A 27569-nucleotide genomic window follows, 5' to 3' on the forward strand; every position below is an offset into this window, starting at 1 on the left:
AGTGATAAAATACATTGTATTTTTTTCTCTTTTCACAATATTCTCTTAATTCTGATGGAGTTGACAAAATTGAATATTTTCCCATCTCAGCCATGTGCTGTACACGAGCCATTTTGTTTTGTTTTCCCTCAGTTGAAGCTGCCTCTATAACCTACACTAATATGCCTTCATTTATCCCACAATACTAACAGAAATGATCATAATGGGAATGACGCAGTTGACAAATTGAAGCTGTGACTGCAGAGACTTCAACATTATTTGTTTAAAATATGAAAAAATATCAAACTTACCAGACTACGTGTCCTACTGTTGCATCCACCAAGAGCAGGAAGTGGGAAAGGGGTACTCAAGAGTTTAGCTGACCATGACATCGTCTGATTTATTCAGGATTATAAAACAATCTGACGGAGTTGACATAAAGTGATAACGCAACTTTGACCCATCAGTTTTTTTATTTTTTTTAAATGTTTTTTATGGAAAATATAATTTAAAGTGGACTTTATGTATTGTTTGATTTTGTACAGATCCCTACCTTTCATTTCATATTTATATTTATGAATTTGTTGCATTTTTAAACACTTTGTTTGGCAGTTTAACATTGTGACCTCTTGCTGAGGACAGGTTAAGTTACATGTTCTTCCAAGTATAGAGCATGCATTTAAAAAATTAAAATTATTTACAAATATAAGTAATGAATGCCCAGAGTATACACATTTCCTTTAGATTTAACTTTTCAGTATTTTTTTTATTATGAATTTCTTGATTTTTAACATAAAGATGACTTTTGTAAGACATACTTCATGGTTAAAAAATGATAATGTTGACAGTATCTAATTAATGAACAAATACTTAATTAAATGAGATATCAATTAATTTTTTTTATTTTTTTATTTGGAGATCCAACAGCTAATTTGAGCTTTCAACACTGCATGAACAGAAAGCAAGGAAAAAGCAGGGGCCCAGGCACCTGGAAATCACACTTATATGAGGTCACTTTGCCAATTCAGGATATTGGTTTAAAGGTATTAGAGGGCATTTAGCAAAAGTTCAAGCCAAAACTCAACATTATACAGTATATAGGGCCTACATCATGCTGCTTGCTCGCCCCCAGCGTCTCGAATAGGGATTGCACATGACACAAATGGCAATAGGCACTTAATGGGATAGTTCACCCAAAAGTTAAAATTCTCTCATCATTTACTCACCCTCATGCCATACTAGAGGAGTATGACCTTCTTTCTTCTACAGAACACTAATACATTTTTTTAGAAGAATATCTCAGCTCTGTTGGTCTATTCAATGCAAGTGAATGGTGGTCAGAACTTTGAAGCTCCAAAAAGCACATAAAGGCAGCATAAAAGTGATCCAAACGACTCCAGTGGTTAAATTAATGTCTTTTGAAGCGATATGATGGGTGTGTGCAGAAAACAAAATCAATATTTAAGTCCTATTTTACTATGAATCGTCACTTTTGACCAGCCCCAACTAGTAGGTGGCGATATGCACGAAGAATGTCGATCACCCAAAAAAACAAAAAAAAAAAACAGAAGAATGTGGAAGTGATAGTAAAAGTGGAGATTAATGGTAATAAAATAAAATAAAATACTTTTACAAATTACATATTGATTTATCTCCCACCCACACCTATTATATTGTTTCTGAACACATTTTAAGCTGCCTTTATGTGCTTTTTGGAGCTTCAAAGTTGCATACAATGCAACTATTCACTTGCATTGTATGGACATACAGAGCTGAGATATTCTTCCAAAAAACTTAATTTGTGTTCAGCAGAAAAAAGTCGTACACGTCTGAGACGGGTGAGTAAATGATAGAATTTTCATTTTTGGTTAAACTATTTCTTTAAAGTATTTCGACCTGATCCTCCTTTTCTTAAAAAAAAAAAAAAAAAAAAAAAAAAAAGTTTAGAACCACTTTACAGCTCAAATAATACATGAGTTTTAAGATAATTAATTTAAGTGCTTTCATGAAATTATAAACTTCACATTTCTGCCTTAAAACCATCTAAACATTGAATTCAATTAAAAATGCAATTGTAAGTGCCTCACTGTAACCTTTTTTTAAAATATAAATAAGGGAAGAATCAAATTATTATTGTAATCAACATTATGGCAATTGCTGTAAAAGTTTGTAATTCCTGCAACACTAGTGTCACCAAACAGAATTGCAAAAATAAACAACGGTTTCAAAACAGTTTTCTGAATACACCCTCTGTCTGCCATTGGTCAAACAAAGAGATAGTCCCGGCCCCAACTCACGCCACTGGTTGAATAATGTTGTTGGGTCGGGTGACGGGTCGCTCAAAATAAACACAGCAACTTTCAAAGTGCCACAGAAAGACAGTGCTTACAGTTCCAGAGGAAATTAACCTATGAATGGCATTCTTATAGTTGTCTGTGCATATTAAGCTGGGATAGGAGAAAGTATTTTAACACAGGAAAAAGTTACATACTTCAGCTTTAACTTGTATTGAACCTGGAATATTCCTTTGAATGAAATCTGCATATAACTGACTTCAGAACAAAAGCACAAACCTGCATATTTCCACTGACTTTTTTGGACAAACCCTTTACATGAGATATTCTGAAAATATAACAATGAAATCCACACAGGCCTTAAATATTTCTATACCAAGTTCAAACCCTATACAATATTGCCCTAACTCAATCTATGAGATTGACGGAGCAAGTGCATACAAATAAGTTAATACTGTACTTGTTAAATGAAGATTTGGGCTAGTTTATTTTGAGCAACATGGTAAAACATACTTTTACTGTCATGAAAAAAAAAAAAAAAACAGCAATACAAAACAGCATACAAAATGCACAACACAGGTTTATTGTAAGACACAGGCTTCTGTGACATCATCCCAGCCAGTCACATTGCCAAGCAAAAAGTGAAGTGTTTTGGACAGGGATGGCACTTGTATGTGGGAAGTGATCACACACTTAAATAGATGTGCCACATATAGCCAAATGCCATTTTAATTTAAAACAAACATACTGCTAATTGATACAGGGAAGAAAGGCCAAATTCAATAGCGTAACTTTTTTCAAGTAGTCCTCTTTAGCATAAGAGGATTTTCTGAGTTTAAGGCTCTCTAGTTACATTCGTATGCATGTTGCCAATGCATTTTTTAGACTATGTGACATGTATGAATTATGCATGGACATCTCAATATTGCGATGTGTTGATACATTAATAATATTTGATTGTACACACTATTATCCATTGGAATGTGCATGTGTGCTTTGGCATTAGCGATTATCAAATGTGCATTTTTTGGTTTGGCATCTGAGCTACTGCTTTTTTTGCCTGGCTTAATGTCTTACTAAACAGATGCAAGAGAGAGGGAGATTTGAATAAGGAATCAAATGAGAAATGAAGTCATCGTATTGAACAAAAGTAAATCTATCATTGCCATGTCCATCAGAACACATTCACTGAGTTTCAAAGGTACATTTGAACTACGGTACATGCTTATACTGAAGAGCTTGCTTTGGCAACAGACAGTGATTCCAGTTGAGCATTGCATAGGCTCTGCTGAATTCCATTAAGATGCAAACTTATACATTATCAAATTCAGAGAACATACTCTTATAAAGAAAACAGTCAATTCAAACCATTTGAATGAAGAAATAACCATTCAGTTGTGTGACAGCAACAGTGATTTGAATTAAATGAAAAGGATGAAGATGAAGGAGAAGTGAGGAATGAATCTGAAAGTGCAAAAGCAAACAAGGAATGAAAGATAAGAACAAAATAAACCCAAAGATGCAGTGAATAATGGAGGAGAAAGTAAATAAAGATAAAGATGATTTAGTAAAAAAACAGATGGAGGAGAGAAACAAAAGACAGATGGGAAAGAGACAATGAAAGGGCTAGTAGAAAACCACGCTGGACTTTCCACCGGGTGGGTTAATCACTTTGTTGTGGGAGCGAGGGCGTGGTCCGAGGCGTGGCTCATGGTCCTTTTCTGATGGTTGCATTGTGGCTGGCTCAGAATTCTTAGTGGCTGCTGATGCAGGGGTAGGTGGCTCTTTTTCAGGTGTGGGTTGAGGAGAAACCGCCTCTGCCTTCACCACCTCAACTGCTTTCTCCAGCTTAGGCACTGGTACTGCAGGGAAAGGGAACCACTTTTGAAACAAACAGGGGTGAAGGACAGCAAGACTAATGGTTTGTAATCACAGGGTTTCTTTACCTGGTGGATCCGGTGTTGCAGGTACACCCACACTTAAGTTGTCCTACAGGGAAAGGAAATGTGTAAGAGAGCTGAATTGTGGTAATTGTTCTCCAGTGTTTTTGGGAATGACATCAAGCAAAATTGTGGGTCTCTGCTGAGTAAAATTTGCAGTGTTGGTACACTTGGTTAGGGGTTATATGTCTACCTTTGGTTTGTTGGGATGGCTTTTAACAGCAGGCAGAGTTGACTCTGAGTCACCAAAGATGTTACTGGATGCTGCACTACGTGACATTTGCTTGCTCTGAGTCGGAGGAGCCTCTGGCCCCCCAAAGATCCCACTGCTCTTCCCACCTGAGTCAAAAAAAAAAAAAAAAAAAAAAAAAAAGACAAGATCAATCACAGCTTGCTGAGATGCACTGATGCTACTCGGATTGGGCCAACATCAACCCTAGAAGCTTGTACTCTGCCTTAAAGTCAGAATTGATTTACTAGAGTATTTAAAAACTTCAACTACAATGACCAAAGTTTTGCTGCTTTTTGTTACCACCATAAATGCGATTTGGCTACCCTTGCCCTTACAGGGAGAGTTGACCAAAAAAAAAAAAAAAAAAATTGTGTCATTTACTCACCATGTTGTTCCAAACCTGTATGAATTTTTTTTTTGTGGGACATAAAAGATGTTAGACAAACTGTTATTTTCACTTCCATTTTTATCTTTTTTTTTTTTCCATTCAATGAAAATGAATGATGACTGAGGCTAAAGGCCCGGGTATACTTCGAATACGAACGTGTTCGACTACAACTGCTTTGTGACACTTTTTTAGATCAATGGCCGGCAAATGCGCCAATGATGCGCAGACTAGGACCACGTCTGCGGGTCAAGAAAATCAGGCCACGTGGATGGTGCTGATGACGAAATTTGCATCACGCATATTGTGCGCGGAGCGATCAGCAACGTGGACAACTGAAGTACACTCAGGACTTAAGACTCTGCCTAACATGTCCTTTTATGTTCTATGGAGGAAAGACGGTGACACAGGTTTAAAACAACATGGTGAGTAAATTACATTTTCATTTTTGGATGAACTCTCCATTTTACTTACTGTGTGAAAAGAACAGGTGTCAACCAGCCCAAATAGCAGCTGAAGAATTTTAAGAAAATACTTTTTTAGAACAGTCAAATAGACAATTTGGGATAAGAAACCAGACCTGAAAGCAGGAGACTCCCTGAAAAAAGTGGTGCAAAATGCTTAACGTATATCAGCAGTTCCACTGATAGCAGTATAAATTGTTTTCTTAATAATGGGTGTGTCGTGTTTATATTTTTCAGTTTTCACAGAACAATGGCACTGGTGACAGAAACTACTGTATAAACACCTCTCAATAAAATAAGCACACTAATAAAGGCAGCTTAAATCTGGAAAATTATCTGGGAATAAACTAAATGAGACAAGCTCTTTTAATTACAAGCAGTCATGTAGATTTACATTCTAAATCTGACCATAATCAAACAGCTAAGTAAATTAGTCTTTAATAAGGAACAGATATGAGCTCTGCATGTTTATTTAGCCATTTGTAAAACAGGGATACTGATTCCACCAGGAGTATGCCAACATGGGCAGTTATAATAGAAATACCGCAGGTTTTTGTGTTGTCAAGTTACAGTCTTCATCTCTCTGTCCAAGTATATATGATGACACCATGCGCAATCTAATCGATGAAGAAAGGACGTCAGCTAAGGAGGTGACATATACATTTTCCAGTTGACCTTTTGCATCATAGTAGTGCGTCAAAGAACAACAGCCACGGGGCCTGGGTAGCTCAGCAAGTATTGATGCTGACTACCACCCCTGGAGTCGCGAGTTTGATCTCAGGGTGTGCTGACTGACTCCAGCCAGGTCTCCTAAGCAACCAAATTGGCCCGGTTTGTAGGGAGGGTAGAGTCACATGGGGTAACCTCCTTGTGGTCATGATTAGTGGTTCTCGCTCTCAATGGGGCACGTGGTAAGTTGTGCGTGGATCGTGGAGAGTAGCATGAGCCTCCACATGCTGTGAGTCTCCACGAAGTCATGCACAACAAGATAAGATGCGCGGATTGACTGTCTCAGAAGCGAAGGCAACTGAGACTTGTCCTCTGCCACCCGGACTGAGGTGAGTAACCGCGCCAGCACGAGGACCTACTAAGTAGTGGGAGTTGGGCATTCCAAATTGGGGAGAAAAGGGGATAAAAAAAATAAAAGAATATAAAAAAAAAGAAATAAAAAAAGAAAACAACAACAGCCATGTGCATTTCTTAAATTCTTTATGCATTGAATTTGGTGCAGAGCAGATGTAAATTGTTCCAACTATACGAGCTGTGCTTTGCTTCACTTTCATCCTTATAATCTCTGTGTAAAGCATAATAGAAGAGATTTCATAAATAAAGAGACGATTAAGAAAATATATGGTTTGTCTCTTTTCCTTGCAATCGCTGGTAATTCTTGTCTGAATACCTAAACAGTTCTGTATCTGTAGCTGTCATTTGCTTCAGGCTGCATATTCAATAAAAATCATGCATTCTATGAATGGAACCCACATGAGATCAGTCAAAGAAGCTGTTATAACCACTCGATGACAACTGATATATGCAGTAGATATTGTGTAGTTTGTAATGTAATCCTGAATTCATAGCGTTAATGCTAGCATACTAACTTTGGCAACTGTTACCCTATTTTATTGCATTTTATTATGGAATGTGTGAAAATAGTCCACATAAGATCACTAAAGTTTTTTTATACTTGACATTTATTGCTACTGCAAAGATTGTTGTTGGGTGTTATGAGTGTTACTATGGCAGACATATGAGGTTTAGTCAATGGGAAAAAGAATAGTAATTAGAGGCACATCAAATGTCACAGGTGTGAATGGTTTACAGACTGCTGATCCATCCGAAAATGAACATTTCTAGCATTCGCCAGGTGTCCTTGTGTTACAAATGAGATAAATCAGCTTCCAAAGGGCACTTCAAAGGGAGGACAATTAGTGGCCATGCTGTAAGATATTCATTTTAAAATAACATTTCCAATTATCACTTCTGAGTGAAACACACCAACTGTGTTATTGTTGTTTCTCTTTTTCTTCTCTGCTTTGAGTTGCGTTTGACTTCCTGGTTAAATACACGTCGCGTGGCACCTCTGTTTTTCGGAGTATGCACATAACGCAGAGAGCCTATTGTAGACCGATTAACATGTATACATGCTAGACAGAACTGATCTACAACCGTGTTATCTAGGTCTGTTAGTTCGATTTAGCAAAAAACGAACTGGTACGATTTCAGTCGAACGTGTTTACATGACATTTTTGTCCAAATGAAATAGATTTTAATGTGCATGTTAACACACTTAATGATTTAGTCAACTGCTCACCTGTCCAGTTACAAAACACTATGTATGTCAGGGAGGAAAAATTTAGACTTGCACAGCACCTGCTCCCTCAGGGTACATTCTTACAACCACATGCTATATTTCTAGATTGTGCTACTACAGGCTAAAAGGCAACAAGAGGAGAGAAAAGCACACTGGTTACAGCAGGACCACTTACAAATCTAGAACTTGAAGTCCCTCCACTTATATTATGTTTCTCTGGTTCAGTTTCCAAATCACTGGATAGGAGTTTAAAAGCACTTTAGAAGTCAGACCAATAATTGGACAACACGTTACCTGTGATAGAGTTCCTATTGGGGTTTTTTCCCTTTACGTTACCTAATGGTGCGTTACCATCAATTCAGACTTTGAACAGCATAATTTTCTGTAAATCTGCTTTGAAACGATGTGTATTGTGAAAAACGCTATACAAATAAAAATGACTTTGCTTCAATGGTCTCACACAGAGTTAACTGAATGGCCAATTTGTCTGTGTAAATACATTTTACTAACCAGGTAGGACAGAGGCTTTGATGTTGCTTTAATGACAAGATAACAAATGCAAAGTGAGCCTACTGTCATGGTGGAGGGGAATGTATGTGTGTATGAGGGAGCACTTCTGAACAAATCCAATGAATAAACCCCTCTTCCACATAAAACCAAGTGACAGTATGGTGATAATTTCACACTGAGATTGCAAGGGGCCCCAGAGAGATTTGAGGACAAGAAAATATTGTGTCTGAATACAAATGCCCACACAAATGTTCTCACCTGGGGGATTGGAGCGTTTGAAACTACCCTGAGACTCTTCTGCAGGAGCAAAAATAGAGGATGACATCTTGTTTGGCCGTCTGGCCGCAGAAGTGTCTTCCTCATAACCGCCAAATAGATTGCTGGACCCTCCACCTGGAGGTCTTAGTACCCTGCAGACAGACAGGTGAAGAAACTCACATAAATGTAACTTTCGACAACAATATTGAATTAAATAGAAAATTAAAATGTTTGGTAACTACTCTAATTTTCCTGACACTTTATTTAGTTATAATACTTCATAATAGTTAACAAAATACCATTCAGTGACGGAAAAACTTCACGTATTATTGCACAACAGCGCCACCCTAAATGTAAGGCTGAACATTGCAACTGCAAAGCCTAGGCGGTCATGCTTTTCTGGGCCACCAAGTCAGAGAAAACAACTTTAACCTGATGTCTAACAATTAATGTTAAATTGAATTAATTCATACACTTTTTTTAGGAAGCCCAATACACTGCACAAATCCTACCACTGCGACATAACCTCGTTTCCGAACAACAACACTAAGGAAATGTGCCTATTTCAAGTTAGCATTGTGAAGAAATAAGTGTTTATTCAAACTCGGATTTCTTAAATACAGGCATTATGTCTATTAGCAAATATAACTTTGCTTAAAAGTAAAACGCGACACTATAGCCGCTAGAACCTTCTCGTCACAAATGCTGCTACAAGCTAACACTTCATAATAGGTCAATTAACACCAAAGATATTTTGTAGTATTGTATTTTTCAGCAGACATTCCATGGCTGTATGTTGACATAATCATATATTATGACGCAGCTTTGCAGAGTACAATTGGACCATGTTTGTCTAACATGGTCTTATTTAGCTAATCTGAGTTAGCTTTTAGCTCTTGGACATGCTAAAGTTCATCTTTCACCCCTCTGAAGAGTCACGATTCCACATGCACAGAAACAGACACAAGTGACAAGAACAAACTGCAAACACTAGTTTGTTCCAAATAAACGGTTACAAACAGCACAAACCTTGAACTTGGTTTGGAGTTATTATCAAGTCCCTGAAACATATTTGTTGAAGTCATGGTTGCTTGTTTCTGTCTGCGACGACGTGACCCAAAATCTTCAACGACAGCACTGAAACTGTCCTGCCACACACGCTAACTGGAAGTCGATGCCAAAAAGAATCTTCAAGTTCGACCGACCACGCCCAGAAAGGCTTGTGCAGCTAATATGCACTCAGAGCAGAACTGCAAATATCATTATGGGAATGGCCTTCATAGAAATCAATCAAAGTGAAGAACAATTCTATTGGCTACATTTGCATGTCAAATAGAGGTTAGGGGACTCGGATATTGATTGGTTAGCTGACAGGAAGTCTCACACCTCAAAGAGAAAATATATTGATATTTATACTTAATATTTTGAATAAAAGAAAACATATAACTATGAAGAGTTTAGGTATATACAATATAAACAGACAAATTCACAAAAACTGGTCTGCAATTTAACCAAGAGCCTTGGATCAATCAAGACAAATAAAAGGATGTACATTTATTTTAATAGATTGAAAGGCACACAAAAACAGCAAAGCCAAACAGAGTGTGACATTTTGTAAAGCCTTAAAGGAATAGTTCACTTAAAAATGCCTCATGCCATCCCAAGTGTGTATGGTTTTCTTTCTTCAGCAGAACACAGTGGAAGATTTTTTGAAGAATATTTCAGCTCTGGTGGTCTTTTCAGTGCAAGTGAGTGGGGGCCAGAACTTTGAAGCTCACAAAAGCACATAAAGGCAGCATAAAAGTAATCCACAAGTCTTCAGAAGCAATATGATAGGTGTGGGTGAGAAACAGGCCAATATTTAAGTCCTTTTTTTTTTTTTTTTTTTTTTACCAGGGACTAAAAACAAAATGTTTTTCATTTTGGTTCGTTCTGAGCAAAAAATGTATTTTTTCGCTCCGGTTCAGAAGTTCTGCAGCCTCCTTTGCAAATAGTTACCGGTTATGACAAAACAAAAGAAAGGGTAATAACATTCTTTTTAAAGTGACAGTACTCTGCGCTATGGGGTGGGTGAAATATCAGTTGCAGTGTTGCCAGATCTTGCAGGAGAAACAAGCAACATGGTCTGGAAAAACAAGCCCAAAATAAGCCACGTTCCTCACCAAAATAAGCTAAAATAAGCTAATAATTTTTCCCCTAAGTGTTAGATTTATTAGCATTGAAATCATAACAAGCATACAGTTAATTAACAGTTAAGTACAATTTTCATTATCTGCTTCACAGTCAAAACCCAGCAGCATCAAATCTGTATGAATTCATCATATCTAACAATAATTCAGTGAAGACTTTGAAACAACTGAGAAATTTACTTTTACCTCTAATAATGTTTTCCTTGTTTCTGGATTAGCCGTGCATGTACAGTATATGTAGTAATTATACATAGTTGTTCAAAAGGTCTTCATTCAGAGAATGCGACATCCACAACGGCCAATTAGGCAAAGAAATGTGTGATGCAGCAGTTTCCTTCAGGATCAAAGCACATGTTTCTTTTTATTCGGGCAACATGAAGTGTCGTAGTTCCAAAAATTTACTGTGATAAACCCTTTGGCCTTTAGTTTCATGAGAATTATAGGAACAAAATTTACCGGTTATAACTGGTTACCAGCATTTAAAAATAACGTTTTCACTCCGAACAATTGAAAATCACTTTGTTCCTGTTTTTGGTCACGATCTACTAAAAAAAAAAAAAATCGTTTTCGTTTTTCGTTCCTTGAACTGTTTTTAGTCCCTGCTTTAGTATTCTTCTTTTATTTTTGACTATTTGCATTCTTCGTGCATATCGCCACATACTGGGCAGGGAGGAGCAGTTATAGTAAAAAAAGGACTTAAATATTGAACTGTTTCTCACCAACACCTATTATGTCACTTCATAAGAAAAGGATTTAACCACTGGAGTCTTATGGATTACTTTTGGCAGCCTTTATGTGCTTTTTGGAGCTTCAAATTTCTGGCCACAGTTTACTTGCATTGTATGGACCAACAGAACTGAGATATTCTTTTTTTTAAATCTCAGTTTGTGTTCTGTAGATGAAAGAAGGTCAGAAACATCTGGGATAATTTTTGGGTGAACAGTTCCTTTAATATCCTCTTTTTAAATACCTTGTATACTTTTAAAAGTTCTTTTGTTACAATTTTTTTTTAGTTCTTTTTTGTTCTAAACTGGACTGTATTGTTGTCAGATTGTACTCATTACAGGGATGTAAATATTAAATTTATACATAACATAATTCAGAGCCGGACATCAACAGTGTTTTTTTATTCAGTCTTGATGTAGCTAAAACATGTCAAAGGGAACGTCTTCCTGACCTGCATGCTATTTAAATATATATATACAATTATATTTTCATTGTAGTTTTCATGATATATTATATTTTCATTAATATAATAATATAATAACATATTTTCACGTTATATAATTAAAATAATAATCTTTTAATTATTCAAACTCCGACTAACAATACTAACACTATTCCTCCCGTGTTTTCGATAGTTTCTTTGTCGGTCTTTGTTTGTTCTATTTGGGTGGGACCGTTATTTTAAAATGTTTCCGAGATGAATGAAATGACGCTATGTTAACGTAGGATTTGATTGGTTGCTTTTGAAAATACGCCCCTCTTTGTTTTATGATTGATTGGGTAATTAATCTGTCAATCATTTTACGCTTGCGTCAACGTGCAGCATTTTGACCAATCACAGGATTTGTTTTTGAGTCGTGGTAGGCGTGCTTGAGCGCGAGGAAAACAGGAAGGGATGCTGCTCTCAGTAGTTCTCCTGCTACCCATCTGGCCCGGTTTTTTCTGGATACCGTGGAGTTCCCCAAGGCCATAAAGAAAGCTTCTAAACAGGTATAGAACTTATAAAATCATTTTCATGACATAATTATTGATTACACATCCGAGATGCATTTATATGTTTACCGCAAACGAAGCGGGAACTGGTCTGTTTAGCTAGCAAGTTAGCAGACCAACTTTTCTCAACGACAGTGCTGCTGGCATTGCTGGTTATGTATCAGCTGTTGTTAGGTATCATGTATGGTCTGAGCAATCAGACTGGCAGCCTCCTTGTGTTGTATAATTTTATGTCCCCAAAAATACACACTGTAAGCTTTTGGTCGGCTAACAAGCATAATTTCTCATCAAGACATTGTTACTTTGACAGGTAACTAATTTTGTGCAACAAATCTCAAGTTTAGAATTAGGTTTAGGTTTGACAGTAAATCCAAAAGACCATAAAGTGGTGTCCACAGTTGTGTATATGGCATAAGATCAATTGTCAATGTAATTGAAGTTGTTTATTCTCTACCTGTCACTGTTATTGTTCTGTCACACATATTCTCTGTAGGCAAGTGCAGAGCTTCATGCAATGTAAGCTTTGTCCTTTGTTTTTGGCTTGATTAAACATTTACACTTGGGAACAAAGGTGAAATAAAGGCATTTTGTTTGATCTTAGAGTGGTTCCCTCAAACAGTGACTTGACACTGGGGCACTGACAGCTGCAGCTGTTGGTGGCAGTGGTTGAACAGCTGAGGTCAGCATTCCCTAGCTGCATATCATTTCATAAAGATATTATTACAATGTTATGCATGAAATAAATCCAGTTGAAAGTTGTTTTGCACTAAAGGTGGTTGTCAATTGTCAGTACTGGATTCAGTAACGTTTGACATATAACAGGAAACAATGCACATCTAAACATGTGAACATGCATGCATGCATGCAGTGGACATTAACAACTGAACTTATTGAGGGAAAAACTCTAAGACTAGGCATGCATCTCTGTTTGTCCTGTTGGATATTGTCTGTCATGTCAGAAAGGCTGCATACGCTTCTGAAACAGTTAAAGACAACTGAAGACACACCCTAATCTGGCAAAATATGGTGGCAACTGACTAGTGAAAACAGGATTTTAAAACAGGCGAGAGAGGGAGGATTTGAGAAGTAGAATTGTCAGGATTGTCACTGCAATGAAGAATCATGTGATATGTTAAATGTATTGCTGTGTACTGAAAGCACCATACCACACCCTCTGTCCTATACGTTATCTATTTGTGCTCTATCTACTGTCACTCATGCTTGTCGTTGAGATGATATAATCAACCCACGCTTTAAGCATATTTTTGGGGGGATAAGTTGAAACGTAAATGTGTCACTAAGCAACATTATTTTAATTCTAATAATAAATCAGCATATGCTCTTCAAGTTATGATGACGTATTTTAGAGTAAGCAAAGTCCAGGGAGAGAACTGTTGTGTTGTGTATGTGCATTGGATTGCTTTGAAATGCTGAAAAGCCTTCGTTCTGACCTATTCAATAATCAGTTGAAACACTAGCGTGATCCCGCAGTGTTTTGTAATAAATATACATATAAAGGGCATTATTGTTGTGATAAAAACTAGTGAGTTTATGAGTCAGAGTTGCTGTGGCTGCGAGTGCTCCCAGTCGCGCTGCGCGGAGTTGAACCCCAGTAGGAGCAGCAGCCAGGAGAGGACGACTTTGCCTGACCTCGTTTGCGCTTTGAATATGTTCAAATCCGTCAAGTTTTGCTCTCCAGAATCTTCGAACTCATGGTGAAGAGAAAGAAGACACCGTCTGCTTCCGAAGAGCTGGAAAATGGGTGAGAGCGCGCGAGAAAGAACCACTTTAAATAGAGGTCGAATGCGCGAGAGGTTTTCGTTGTCGTTTCTGCGAGGCGCTAAAGTGAAGGCGCTCGCGCTTGAATTTCAGCGTAAATAAACGACAGCTCGCAACTCAAGCCAAGCACAACTAGACAAAAGGGCGGCTGGGGATTAAGCAAAATGTGTGTTTTTGATCCAAATCGTGAATAAGCAAAGGGTTGTTTTTCGATGCGATTTGTCGGGACGGCGAGAGGGGATTTGAAACACACAGCGGCGGCCATGTTGAGTTGAGGAGAATGTCGTCTTTCCAAGTTTATCGTTGTTTTGTCTTGCGGGAAATGTTTACAGACATGTTTCGTTTGTGTTTTGCCAGAATGACAGTGGGCCAAGGGGGCGGTTCGGGAGTCGAGGGGCCGAGCAATCCGGCCCGAAAGCCCGAAGGAGACGAGGATGGAGAAAGCACAGATCAGACGAGCGAGGAGACGAGTACAAAGAGAGTCGGAGAGGAAACACTTAATCCAGCCAGCACGGCCAGCCTCGGTTCGGCTCCGACTCTTTCGACCCAGACATCAAGCCCACCCGGAGCCCAGGTGAACCCGACAGCCCTCTCCTTAGCCCTGCCCGTCCCGAACAACCAGGACCAGCATCATTTTCTCCGCTCCAGCGTGCGACCTCCAAGCAAGCGGATACGGAAAGATGCCGCGTCCCCGGCGCTGAATGGTCACGGCGGTGCGAAAGCGAAAGGTGAGTGACCATCTCGACGTGTGTCCACTACTCACCTGGACACTAGGACCGTCTACACCCCCTCTCCATACTACTTTATCACTTCTAACCGTTTGCTAAGACTCCAGTTCACGTGTTTGTGAGTTGCTCGTGATTTGACAACGGAGCGAAACTCTCGTACATTCTGGAGTGAAAGTGATCTGACCAACCAAAATCTCACCAGTGGGATATTTTGATTGCGTCGAAACCATATTTAATTATTTATTAGCTTAAGTGCATTATTTCTAATGAGTCGGATCAGTGATTATTTAATAATAAATGTTTGATATTACTAGTTTAGCTGTCATAAGCCAACTTTACACTGCAAAGTGGCACAGAAGCTGCATGTGAAGTGGCATTTCTGTTTGTTTACACAGACTGTTTAATGTTGCACAGAGCAGGCATAAATGCATTTACACAACAGTTACAAATGCATACATATTTTAATGAGATAAATATTTAAAAAAACAAATTATAGGGCCTGGGTAGCTCAGCGAGTATTGACGCTGACTACCACCCCTGGAGTAGCCAGTTCAAATCCAGGGCGTGCTGAGTGACTCCAGCCAGGTCTCCTAAGCAACCAAATTGGCCCGGTTGCTAGGGAGGGTAGAGTCACATGGGGTAACCTCCTCGTGGTCACAATTAGTGGTTCTCACTCTCAATGGGGCGCGTGGTAAGTTGTGCGTAGATTGCGGAGAGTAGCATGAATCTACACATGCTGTGAGTCTCAGCGGTGTCATGCACAGCAGCCACGTGATAAGATGCGTAGATTGACTGTCTCAGAAGTGGAGGCAACTGAGACTTGTCCTCCGCCACCCAGATTGAAGTGAGTAACCACAAGGACCTACTAAGTAGTGGGAATTGGTCATGCCAAATTGGGAGAAAAGGGGAGAAAAATAAATAAATAAATAAGTTATATAATATACAATATACAGTAATGTGCAAAAGTTTTAGGCACATGTGAAAAATGTTGCATAGTGAGGATGTCTTCAAAAATAATGCCTTAAATAGTTTTTATTTATCAATTAATGTCATAGAAAGTCCAGTAAACATAAAGCTAAATCAATATTCGATGTGACCACCTTTTCCTTTAAAACAGTACCAATTCTCCTTGGTACACCTGGACACAGTTTTTCTTGGTTGTTGGCAGATAGGATGTTCTGATCTGCTTGGAAAACTTGCCACAGTTCTTCTATCTATTTAGACTGTCTCAGTTGCTGTCTCTTCATGTAATCCCAGACTGATACAAACATGTTGAGATCCGGGCTCTGTGGGGGCCATACCACCTGTTGTAGGGCTCCTTGTTGTTCTTCTATTCAATTCTATTTGCAAAAGGAATGTTGAAATCTAAAATTGATATTTCCTACTGATATATCAAAAGCAAGATATATAAAATAGCCATTTTAACACAAATGTGTTTGTGAAAAATATAATGGGCTTAAGACTTTTGCACCATACTGTATGCTCTGTCGTGACAACAACAAAGTTTAAGGCTGCTCTGATTTCATTTACACAGAAGCAAATCAGCATCAGAACTGCCTTTGATACCAGGGGCTGAGGTGGGTCAGAAAAGGCGTCATTTCGTCTGGCTTTTATGTGACTGTGTCTTTACACACAGTTTTGAGCAGGCACATAGCAGGCTTAACTCGGCTGTGTAAAGATGCCTATTGTGTCGCAGGTGAGAACTCGCATTCAGGAGTGTCACTCTGATGTAGCAGCATGTTTCATGAATATTGTTGCATCAGCTCAGGGTATGGTCACTCTGCTTTTACATTGAATAAAGATCACAGATTTCAAGTCGTGAGATTGCACTGTCTGTTTGTAAGTGGAATTTTTATTTGAAGATGTCATTTGCTAGCCAGTATTTTGGACAATATGTTTGTTTGCTCTGCAATGTTTTCTAAGGTACTCGTTTTGTTTAATTGAGAGGGGGAGAGATGTTGGCTTCTCTGTTTCCACACATGTTGTTTTTGGATCAGTGCACTAAGCAGCATGTTTGGGCTCCCTCTGAGGGACTCCACACACACTTCCTGACCTGCAGATACACTTCTGCCAACATACACCTAAATTAACACAGTGCGTGAAAAGATTAAAATAGGTTAATAATCAATAGGCCTACAGTCTTTCTAATTAATGTGGGAAATATATATATATATATATATATATATATATATATATATATATATATATACTTCATTTTGTAAATAGTGGAAGGTTGATTTTTATATTACTCAAAAATACATGTAGCAGACCAAAAGTATTATAAATAAAATGTAATATTTGGTTGCAGAGCTATTCATGGAAACTTTGCTATTAAGAAACACATTTCAGCACTCTTTATTGACTACCTCATCTTTTTTGTTTTGTTGTTGTTGTTTCCACACATTGTGTGTGTGTGTGTGTGTGTGTGTGTGTGTGTGTGTGTTTCCTTGAGAGTTTAATCTTGCCATTTGGTTGGTGTAGATATGTCATTTTGGTGACATTCCATGGCACCCATTAAATTAATGATCAGCAGTGTTAAAATAAGTTTTAAAAACTGTATGTATACATGTTGACCTGTGATAACACAGATTATACTGTTTACATTGCTTGTAGCTACAAAACACCTCTAAATATTCCAATGTACAGTAATGCATAGTTGATGTAAAAAAAAATATATATTTTTTATTTTTTATAAGGGTACACTGGCAATGGAAAAGTGCTATTTTATTTTTATAAGAACTTGATCTTGCAATGCTTTTCTCTGCAGGAATTACAGAATATCTTGAGATCTGACACACTGACCCTGTTTCTTTTCCTCTCTCTGTCTCAGGTGCAGAAACAGGTCCCTCTGTTTGTGTGACAACCGCTGTAAGTTCAACTGGAGGATCTGGGGCAAGTGGGACATCCAGGTCGACCCCAAAGGGCCAGGGCCCTGCAGAGAAGGAGGAAGGGGGAAGTCAGAAACGTGTGCGCAGACAGTGGGAGTCCTGGAGCACTGAGGACAAGAACAGTTTCTTTGAAGGACTTTATGAGGTGATTTGTCAACTTGAATGAAAATAAAAAGAATAACTCCCTGCAAGCTTTTGGCAGTTTTTTAGTAGTATTTTGATTTCTGTGTTCTAGTTTCCATTTCTCCCTGAATTGCCAGGGATAGACTGATCTTACTGTACTAATGGAGCTAGTTTATTTACATTTCATTTCAAAAGGTGCAAGTGAGATCTTTGATGTCTTTTATTGATATAAAGATTAGTTCGGGAAAGATTTTAACTTTTGTACACTGGCGGCCAAAAGTTTGGAATAATGTACAGATTTTGGTCTTATGGAAAAAATTGGTACTTTTATTCACCAAAGTGGCATTCAACTGATCACAGTGTATAGTCAGGACATTAATAATTACAATTTGAAAAAAAATGTTCAGAACTTCTTAAACTACTTCAAAGAGTTCTCATCAAAAAATCCTCCACATGCAGCAATGACAGCTTCAGTTATCTGTTGTCTTATGTCTGTGTTTCTTTGCCCACTTTAACCATTTATTTTTGTTTTTCTGTTTCAAAAGTGGCTTTTTCTTTGCATTTCGTCCCATAAGGCCTGCACCCCTGAGTCTTGTCTTTACTGTTGTACAAGAAACTGGTGTTGAGCGGGTAGAATTCAATGAAGCTGTCAGCTGAGGACATGTGAGGCATCTATTTCTCAAACTAGAGACTCTGATGTACTTATCCTCTTGTTTAGTTGTACATCTGGCCTTCCACATCTCTTTCTGTCCTTGTTAGAGTCAGTTGTCCTTTGTCTTTGAAGACTGTAGTGTACACCTTTGTATGAAATCTTTATTTATTTATTTTGGCAATTTCAAGCATTGTATAGCCTTCATTCCTCAAAACAATGATTGACTGATGAGTTTCTAAAGAAAGCTGTTCCTTTTTTGCCATTTTTGACCTAATATTGACCTTAAGACATGCTAGTCTATTGCATATTGGGGCAACCCAAAAACAAACGCAAAGACAATGTTAAGCTTCATTTAATGAACCAAATAGCTTTCAGCTGTGTTTGATATAATGGCAAGTGATTTTCTAGTTCCAAATTAGCAATTTAGCATGATTACTCAAGGATAAGGTGTTGGAGTGATGGCTGCTGGAAATGGGGCCTGTCTAGATTTGATAAATTATTATTATTATTATTATTTTTCAAATAGTGATGGTGCTGCTTTTTTACATCTGTAATGTCCTGACTATACTTTGTGATCAGTTGAATGCCGTTTTGGTGAATTAAAGTACCAATTTCCTTCCAAAACAGCAAAATCTGTACATTATTCCAAACTTTTGGCTGCCAGTGTATATTAGAAGTTATTGTCCTAGGGAAGTGTTTTCAAGAGGAGATTACCATATAACAAGACTAGCTTGGTTTTGTGCAAGTGCTAAGATGATTGTTTTTTTTTTTAATTATTCATTATCATGGTTTTCAGATTGAGTAATTTGACAGCATTGCAAAATAATGTGATTGCTAGTTTGGTTTTGGATTTATTAAAATCTTGTGATATGTAAGTCATTGTTTTTCTTCTCATTCTCTGTTCCGTTCTCTCACAGCATGGGAAGGATTTTGAGGCTATTCAGAATAATATTGCTCTTAAATATAAAAAGAAAGGTAAACCAGCCAGCATGGTGAAGAACAAGGAGCAGGTGCGCCATTTCTACTACAGGACCTGGCACAAGATCTCAAAACACATCGATTTCAACAATGGTGAGACTGACAGACATATTACTCTAGTGTTTATTAGCAATTTGTTGTGTGTTGTCTTCCAAAAACAGCCTTAATTTAATGGCAATTCTAACATTTAACAATTTCCTCTCACAAAATGTGCTTACCCATTTACTGACCTAAATCATATCTTGCGCTATTTAGAAGTGGCAATGCTGCATAGTGGCAATGTTAGCTAACGTTTTGTATAGCTATCTAGAGAAATTACATGAATTTAAATGTTCAAATACGCTGCACTTTTGAAAGCTCAGTAGCTTAGCTAGTTTCATAGATTAATAATTGACTACCATGACAATTGAACCTCATTTTCCAGCATGGTGCACCTGCAAATGCCTCTTCAAGTTAGCTTTTTATTTCCTCTTGAATGCATGTGAAATATATCTGTCAGCCATCTTTTTTTTGCACCCCAAAACTAGCTGCAACAAGGATGTTCCTGACATCCAATATAAATTCAGTCTGTCACCTTCATCTGTGAAGTTTATTCTACTCGGCTGCCACACTGCCTGGTTTTTGTCAAAGCATTATTATAACATAAGTGAGCCCACACCATGCACATTTGCATACATGTTTATGATTAGTTCCCATATCCTTTTTGTGACTAGAAGTCTTCATGTTTGGCCTTTATGTGACTAGAAGCCTTCATGTTTAGCACATTTTAATTTAATTCACTGCGTTGCACTTAGGGCTGCAACTAACGATTATTTTGATAATAGATTAATCTTCGATTATTTCTTCGATTAATCGGATAAATAACGAAATTTCCTGTATTTTATTAAAATGTTATTTTTTAAGAAACAGAAATGATAAAAGGCATAAGGATTTGGTTTGGTTTACTGTACTGAACAATTCTATACTCGCAAAACTTTGAACAAAGCCTGAATAGTTATGTTTGATATTTATTATTATTATTAATGTCAGGACATATGCAAAACAGTTCCTTTCCTTTACTTGTAAAACTTAAAAAGTACTGTTTGTTAAAGAGTAAAATTATCCATCAGGGGAGTGGGACAAAAAATCAGCCCAGCAGAGGGCAATGGTGACACCAGTATAGAAATATTTATAATTCTGCCCAGCTGAAAAATACATAATCATGTTAGATACATATGCTTTTACACTGTCACTGATTACATACATTTTAAGTATTTTAATTTAATATTGTAAGTTTTAAAACCATATTGTCACTGATTACATGTTTCTAAAGTATTCTTTTTAAATAAATTTTTAAGGGTAGTGTATGCTTCTCCAGTAAAATAATATTTGCCATAGTATAAATTTACTGGTGAAATCAGACATTACATTTGGCACTAATGGGACTATCAAATATCAAGACCCTTGGCATTATTATACATTATATTCATTATTATTTAGTTTAACATAGTACAATCATCTGCAAACACAGTGCAGATTCACTCTTGTGCTGAAAAGTCTCATCCTGGTGCTCATTGTATTACATGCGGTTACACGATCTAAAACACTTCAAAAACCAGCACACATGACCATGACATTCATGAAAGCTGCACAGTTGATTACATTGAAACTGAAAGTGTGGTACGATGTTGCACAAGTTTAATCAAAATGATGGCGCTCCCTTTCTCCATTGCGATCAGTTTGATTAACGCAGATGCGAGCACTCGTTTGCTCAGTGAAGTTTAACGAACACTTGCACGTGGCAAAAACAAATAGTTTTGCGAAATACCTGGAAATACGTGCCTGATTTTGAATTCATAACATGTATATATTATAAAACAGAAAATAGCAGTAAAATGTAAGTTATGCGCTGGAGAGAAACAACTTAAGCACATCAGACAGCACACGCACTCTTTCAATGCACCTGATGCAGCAACCGCTCCACATTAAACTGTATGCTTATTATGATATTCTTTGATGTGTTTATAAAGTGCTCTTTTGCACTGGACATATTGGGTCATGTTTTTTCCACTTCAATTTGTCTCCGTAATTTTTCAAGCGAGTTTCATCATGCAACACATTTTTACTGGGCTGTAAAGTGACGTCACTGACAGAGCTTCTCCGTGCTCGCTGCATAAATCCAACTAATTGATAATGAAATTTGTTTTCAATGATTTTCACTATCAATATTTATCGATTTTATCAATTGGTTGTTGCAGCCCTAGTTGCACTTTATGTGAATATTCCTTTGTGGGATAATTCTTTTTAATTAAAATAATCTGTCTTTTTTTTGTTGCACTATTTTTGAACTGTTGGTGTATGTACAGTACATACTGTATATATGTCAGAAAGACTTGGGCCATTGCATTGGGTCTTGCTGCTTTTCAACATCTCACGCAATGACATGTTTTTAATGTGCTGTGTTAAGTTAAAATTTGTTCTTTTAAAATGTACCTGAAACAAAAACATTTTAAATGTGTCTCAAAACCCCTTTATTCTGTTGAGTTGCCATGAGTTTTTCTGTTCACAGTTTTTCTGTTGCCATGTTTTGTAATTCAGTCAAATTGATCACAGCCTCCATGTTCCTCCTCCTCCTCCTCCTCTTACACCTTCTTTTTTTCTCCTCCTCAGTGTATTCACGTGTTCTGAAAAAGTCTTCTCAGGAGCTGTATGGCCTCATCTGCTACGCTGAACTCAGAAAGAAGGTTGGAGGCTGTAAGTATATAAGCTACATGCATTTCTTGATCAAGGGGGGAGGTTTTAAATGGTTGCACATGAGGACATTTTTAATGAAACATTCCTTGCTGTCTTCCTCTTCTTTCTAGTGATGGATGACAAAAATGTGGCCAAACTAAATGAGCTTATCCAGCAGGGGTAAGTGTGTGTGTATGTATGTGTGTGAGAGATATTGCAAAATCAGGTCATGTACAATGGGGTCCAAAAGTCTGAGACCACATTGAAAATCTTGGATTCAAATCTGTAATAAACAAGGTTGAAGGATTTTTAATAATGTAAAACAAAGAAAAGTCTAGACATAAAATTAATAAGAAAGATTTATAAGATGCTTTTTAAAACATTTTCATGTCATGTTGGGATAAATAGACCATCAGGTTTTGCACAAGCTTGTGGAGCACGAGTGCATGTTGTCATGAAATCATAAACACGACATACCAAATACTGTTAATTATTTTAATTCTAATGTTTTTAATTCACACAATTTGTTTTGCTGATAATATAATTGTATAATTAATATAATAATAATGTGTTGATATAGAAAAATGCTGAAGAGACACATTTGGTCTCAAACTTTTGGACCTCACTGCATACTGTTCAGTATCTCTATTGGTTGTCATAATTGCTTTACATGTAACATTTTATGTGTTGTTTTTTCAGGGCCACGACGGTGCGTTCCAAAGGCAGAAACCTGAGGATCAAAGCTCCCATGTGCCGTGCACTGAAGAAACTATGTGACCCAGATGGTGTGTGTGAGCGAGAGAGTGAAACATAGAGACTGCTATATAGAGTGTTAAAAGACTGATTTTGTTTGAGAGTTGAAGAGATTGAGCTGAGGTGAGAACAGAAAGATGACAAAAGGGAGCACTGTGGGTATTTAGGTGGAGAGAGGTGGTGGATGAGTGTGCCATGGATGCTCTCCAGGTTGTATGAGGGGGTGGTTTTTCATGGTTTCAGACTATGGGACAGATTGGAAGATGGGAGTTATTACAGATTTAGGCCACCCACTAACAGACTGGAGGTGGTGTTGTGGGTTTTCGAGTCTCTCTTACAGTCTTCTCTTTTAGGTGTGAGTGATGAGGAGGATCAGAAGCCTGTGCGTTTACCTCTGAAGGTCGCTGTGGAGCTTCAACCACGGAGTAATCACTCCTGGGCTCGGGTTCAGAGTCTAGCCCATAATCCTCGGCTCAGGTAAGCTTCACTCCGACAATACCTCTCTCACATACCTCACTGATAAACCTGTCTTACTATAAGTTGAATTATTCATACATTCACTTGCCTTCACTTGTGTTGTAGCTTACTTATTTTGGAATCTTAAAGTCAACACGAAATGCCATTTGCAGTCAATTTTACTTCTGTAATCCGACATATTTTTAAGTGGATAGGGATATTAAGCTAGAAAAAGTATTGACGGGCTTGATTTTATCTATTGGGAATCGATTAGATCGTGAAAATTGGGCATTCCATTCCATAATGGAGCCAGGTGGTTGAAGGGGAGGGGTTTAAATTAGTAACTGGGCTTGGTGATGTCAGCCAAAAAGGAAAGTAATTTTAGAGATAAAGCAAGTTATTACATTTTGGTAAAAGATAAAAGATTAAAAAGACAAACTTTTTGTTATTTGGGATAATGTGCACCAATGAATTGTGCACAATGAGACCAGGGATATGCATTAATAAAAAATTAAAAGTTGTCAGTTTTGATTTCATGTTGACGTTAATCTAGCAACAAATTTGGTAATGTCCATCCAATCCTTGGGCTGTGTTTTGTAGGATGGTCGTTGAGCTGCACCGGAAAGTCTCCAGCCTCATTGAATTCCTGAAGCAAAAGTGGGCTGTGCAGGATCAACGAATTGTATCCTTGTATTCAGATCTCAGCAAGATATCTCGCTTGCAAACAAAAATGTAACTTCCTTTTTCCTTCCTCATCTGTTTTAAGGGATAGATGTGCAGTACATTTGAACATTTGGCTCAAGAGATTTATCAAAGATCTACATGCAGCAATCAGCACCCAAACCTATGTTTTGTATGTATACTGCTTTTAAAGAATTAATTACACTTAACTTGTCATGTGTAGCGTAAGAGCCTTGCAGAACAAGAAGCTCTGGATGGCTTGGCCCAGTCTAGTGATTCAGAGGACCTGTTCCTGTTTCCAGCAGAGAACAGCACAATAACCACTTTACCAGGTGTGGCTCGTGTAGTACACTCAAAGGCCTCTTGCACGGTACACTGGCAGGAAAGTGGGCGTGGCCGGACAGGTATCAGGGACTTGCCCGCTGCTCACATTCTGGGAATTCAGCCTGCTAGAGGGAAATCAGGCAAGTCTGGCCCAGTAGGAGCAGATCAAAAAAGATGCGATGGACATCCCGTTGAAGGTTCGGATAGCAGTATTTCAGCTCCAGGGATGGAGAACAGTGTAAATCCGGCACTTAGCACTAATTCTCCATCTGTAACTCCAGTTAGCCCAACCCTCACTCCCACACTCCCTATTGGACAGGAGGGAAGTGGGGCGGGGACTGTGGAGCAAGAGGTAGTGAGTCAGACTTCGACAGATACTAGTGGGCGGGAAAAAGAAACTGTCACTCAGGGAGACCCCGCCCCTACAGAAAACAGGACAGAGGAACCTGGAACAGCAGTGGGGGTTACATCAGAAAAAGGCCCACCACAGTCTGAACCTGCAGGGCGTAGTGAGGAGGTGGGTGGGACTGGACGATCTCCTCAGCAAATCAGAGAAGAGGGCTGGAGCTCACAGGGCTCTGAGAATGTGACACTGGCAGAACTCTACCTCATGTTGGGAAAGCCTGGGAAACTACAGCTAGAGTATGAATGGCAGCCGAGGCCCCGCCCCTCAGCCCTGCCCACCTCTCAAAGTGTGTTTCGGTGTCTCCTGAGACTGGTGTCTTCAGAGGTCAACCCCAAACCAGTGAGTTTTCTAAACTTACACTTGATTTTTTCTCTCCTTTTAACTTTCACAAACCAACTATAGAAAGGCCCAAGACAAGTGTTACAAAGAAACTAAAAAAAACTTGTTAGAAAATGTAAATTCTTACAACACAGATAAACATGAGATCGAATAGCACTTGACTAATTCTCACTTTCCTTGCGGTGTTAATTTTCTCTTTTAACTATCCCTCTGTCTCAGACTCCAGACATGTGTTCAGTGGGGACTTCACCATTTAAGTCAGGGCAGGAGGAATCATCTGGAACTCCTCCAGGCAGAACACCAGCTGGGGCGACTCGCAGCCCAAGCTGGGGCCGACAGCAACATGCAGCACGCTCTAAAATTCTTCTGAATAATGCAGTAATCACAGGTACACTTGGACAGCCTCAATTGTGTCTTCATTAAAGCCGTGGTATGTAATTGCTGCACCCCTAGCGTTAAGTTACAAAATTGCAAAAATCATGTTTTTCAAATATTCCCCCCATATTGATTCAAAAGTATATTTTCATTCTGCTACTTTGTATCAGTCTAATACTGCAACCCCCCAGGAATCAGCTAGCTGGAATTTAAATAGATATGTTCTCCATAGGTGGGAGAAACCTACCGCGTTCTCTGCTGGCCTCCGGTGGTGACAGCGAAGGGTTTGCTGTCCCGACGACCCTGCCTCCTAACAGCTCCCGCCAGCTGCGGATGTTCTCTCCTAATAAGGAGGCGGAGCTAGCCTTTCGCCAGCAGCTGGACTCCATCAGTGTGAGTTGTGTGAATATGATATTTATTGTCAGTAAATGGTCAGTTGGCAAGATCATAAACAAACAGTCTTGCATGACTGGCAGCAAATCAGTAAAACCTTGTTTATACTTTCGCCTGGCACCGCAGTGTGTCCTGTACACACAGCTCTTGACGGCCTGAGGCATTTATACTTGACGCGCACCACGTTGCACTCTTCTCCAAACAATAGATGGCAGTGCAGAGAAAATATCTGCTGGGAAAAAAGAGCAGTGAAGAATATTTTGCTGAAGTTTACATTTACCTAGCCAGGCAGGTATTATAATAATAGTTCATGTTCGCTGGTTATATGCAAGAGGTGAACAAAACAAAAACACTTAAGAACCAGTAGTAGGCTTTTATCACTGTCTGTCAGTGGCTAAACTGATACACTTAAGTGTACCATTGAGATACTAGTTTTATATTTTAGAGCCTGGTCAAAATGATGACTTTTACATTTAAAATAATTGTATGAACTTCACATTTAAAAACACATTAATAGATAGTTTTTATTTTACACAGTATAAATAAGAGCTTTTCAGTTGTATTCATGAAACCAAACTTTAGTGTATAGTTTAGACCTTTTTATTCAGTGTACAATAGGTTGTGGATAAATAGGCTTGTCTTTCTGAATATCAACAACTGAGGAGCCGCAGCAGGTAATTTCACAGGAACAACATTGTCCTTTTGAAGTAGTTTTACTCTGCCTCAAAAGCACAGGCACATCTGCCCTGCCCCTTTCTTGAATTTATGCAATGGGATTGAAGCACTGCGCGTGCACCGCACGAAAAATTGGCATGTGCACGACTGCACAAAACGGAGCCTTGCGAAGTAGGGCGGGGCGATATGTAAAAAGATTTTATCGATAATCAGCTTAAAAATATTGCGATATACTATTATATCGTCAACCCCCACTGCCGAGGGTCGGTGAATATTTTTGCTTTATTGATTTTGCTTTAATTTTATTCATTTATTGAAACAAGAAAAACAAACAAAAGACATTTCTAATTCAAATTGCATTTTAAACTAAACGAAAAAAGCAATTAAAATAACGAAGTGGTCAAAAAATCTTTAACCACCTCCCCAAATCCAAACATTTACCATCTCCAACGGCTCCATTTGCCATCATGCATGCATCCGTCAATGACAACAGGTGGAAAATTACTAATAGCCTACAGATTAATGTAAAGATAATACTAATCAGAATAATAAAGCCTAATAAATTCCCTTGTGTTCCCAAAATAATGCTGCCAAATGTGTGTTCTTATCGAATTTGTGTTTGTATTGCATTTTGGTAATACAGTTAATGCTGCCAATAGAAAATAAAATAGAATTTTAGGTTCAAGGTGAACGTGTCTTGTATTATTTTATGATTTAATCACTTTCATCTTTGTTTCTTTAATAGAAAGATATTTATTAATGAACCTGCAGAGTTGCATTCACAATGCATGTTAACCGCTAACTGCTCTGTAGAAATAAAGTGAACTAAACTCACAGCACCTCCTGAGATGATTGGAGATCATTGCAGCATTCTCATAGACTACATTATTCTTGAAAACAGTTTACAGATTAATGAAACCAAGAAAAAAAAAAGAGTTAAAACTCTTTGCATGCGCTTGTTCCACGAGACGGGCTCGTGCTGCACGCCTCTGAACAAACAGCGAATCAGACACAGGCATTGAAGGC

General features: G+C 38.2%; 2 protein-coding genes across 3 annotated transcripts in view; one reads left to right on the top strand and one right to left on the bottom strand.

Moving 5' to 3' along the window:
* Positions 1-2741: 2741 nt before the first annotated feature.
* Positions 2742-9574, bottom strand: LOC127450305 (jupiter microtubule associated homolog 2-like). The gene is made up of 5 exons (XM_051714283.1): positions 9403-9574; positions 8374-8525; positions 4407-4552; positions 4220-4262; positions 2742-4135 (listed from the first exon to the last, which is right to left on the bottom strand). Exons 1-5 carry the CDS (start codon positions 9456-9458, stop codon positions 3900-3902), a joined length of 633 nt encoding a protein of 210 aa, XP_051570243.1. The 5' UTR covers positions 9459-9574; the 3' UTR covers positions 2742-3899.
* Positions 9575-12148: 2574 nt separating this feature from the next.
* Positions 12149-27569, top strand: part of LOC127450885 (protein cramped-like) — a 34368-nt gene continuing 18947 nt past the window's right edge. Inside the window, exons 1-12 of one of the 2 annotated variants that reach the window (XM_051715331.1) lie at positions 12149-12278; positions 14418-14788; positions 17619-17821; positions 19369-19522; positions 22079-22162; positions 22273-22321; positions 22841-22926; positions 23248-23371; positions 23951-24032; positions 24255-25100; positions 25320-25488; positions 25708-25868. In XM_051715331.1, the coding sequence (XP_051571291.1) occupies positions 14419-14788; positions 17619-17821; positions 19369-19522; positions 22079-22162; positions 22273-22321; positions 22841-22926; positions 23248-23371; positions 23951-24032; positions 24255-25100; positions 25320-25488; positions 25708-25868 (2328 nt within the window). In that variant the 5' untranslated portion in view covers positions 12149-12278; position 14418. Of the gene's footprint in view, positions 12279-13861; positions 14044-14417; positions 14789-17618; positions 17822-19368; positions 19523-22078; positions 22163-22272; positions 22322-22840; positions 22927-23247; positions 23372-23950; positions 24033-24254; positions 25101-25319; positions 25489-25707; positions 25869-27569 lie in introns of those variants that run through there. The other variant, XM_051715330.1, reaches the window with a different exon arrangement.

Source organism: Myxocyprinus asiaticus, chromosome 13, assembly GCF_019703515.2.
Source record: "Myxocyprinus asiaticus isolate MX2 ecotype Aquarium Trade chromosome 13, UBuf_Myxa_2, whole genome shotgun sequence".
Taxonomy (NCBI): domain Eukaryota; kingdom Metazoa; phylum Chordata; class Actinopteri; order Cypriniformes; family Catostomidae; genus Myxocyprinus; species Myxocyprinus asiaticus.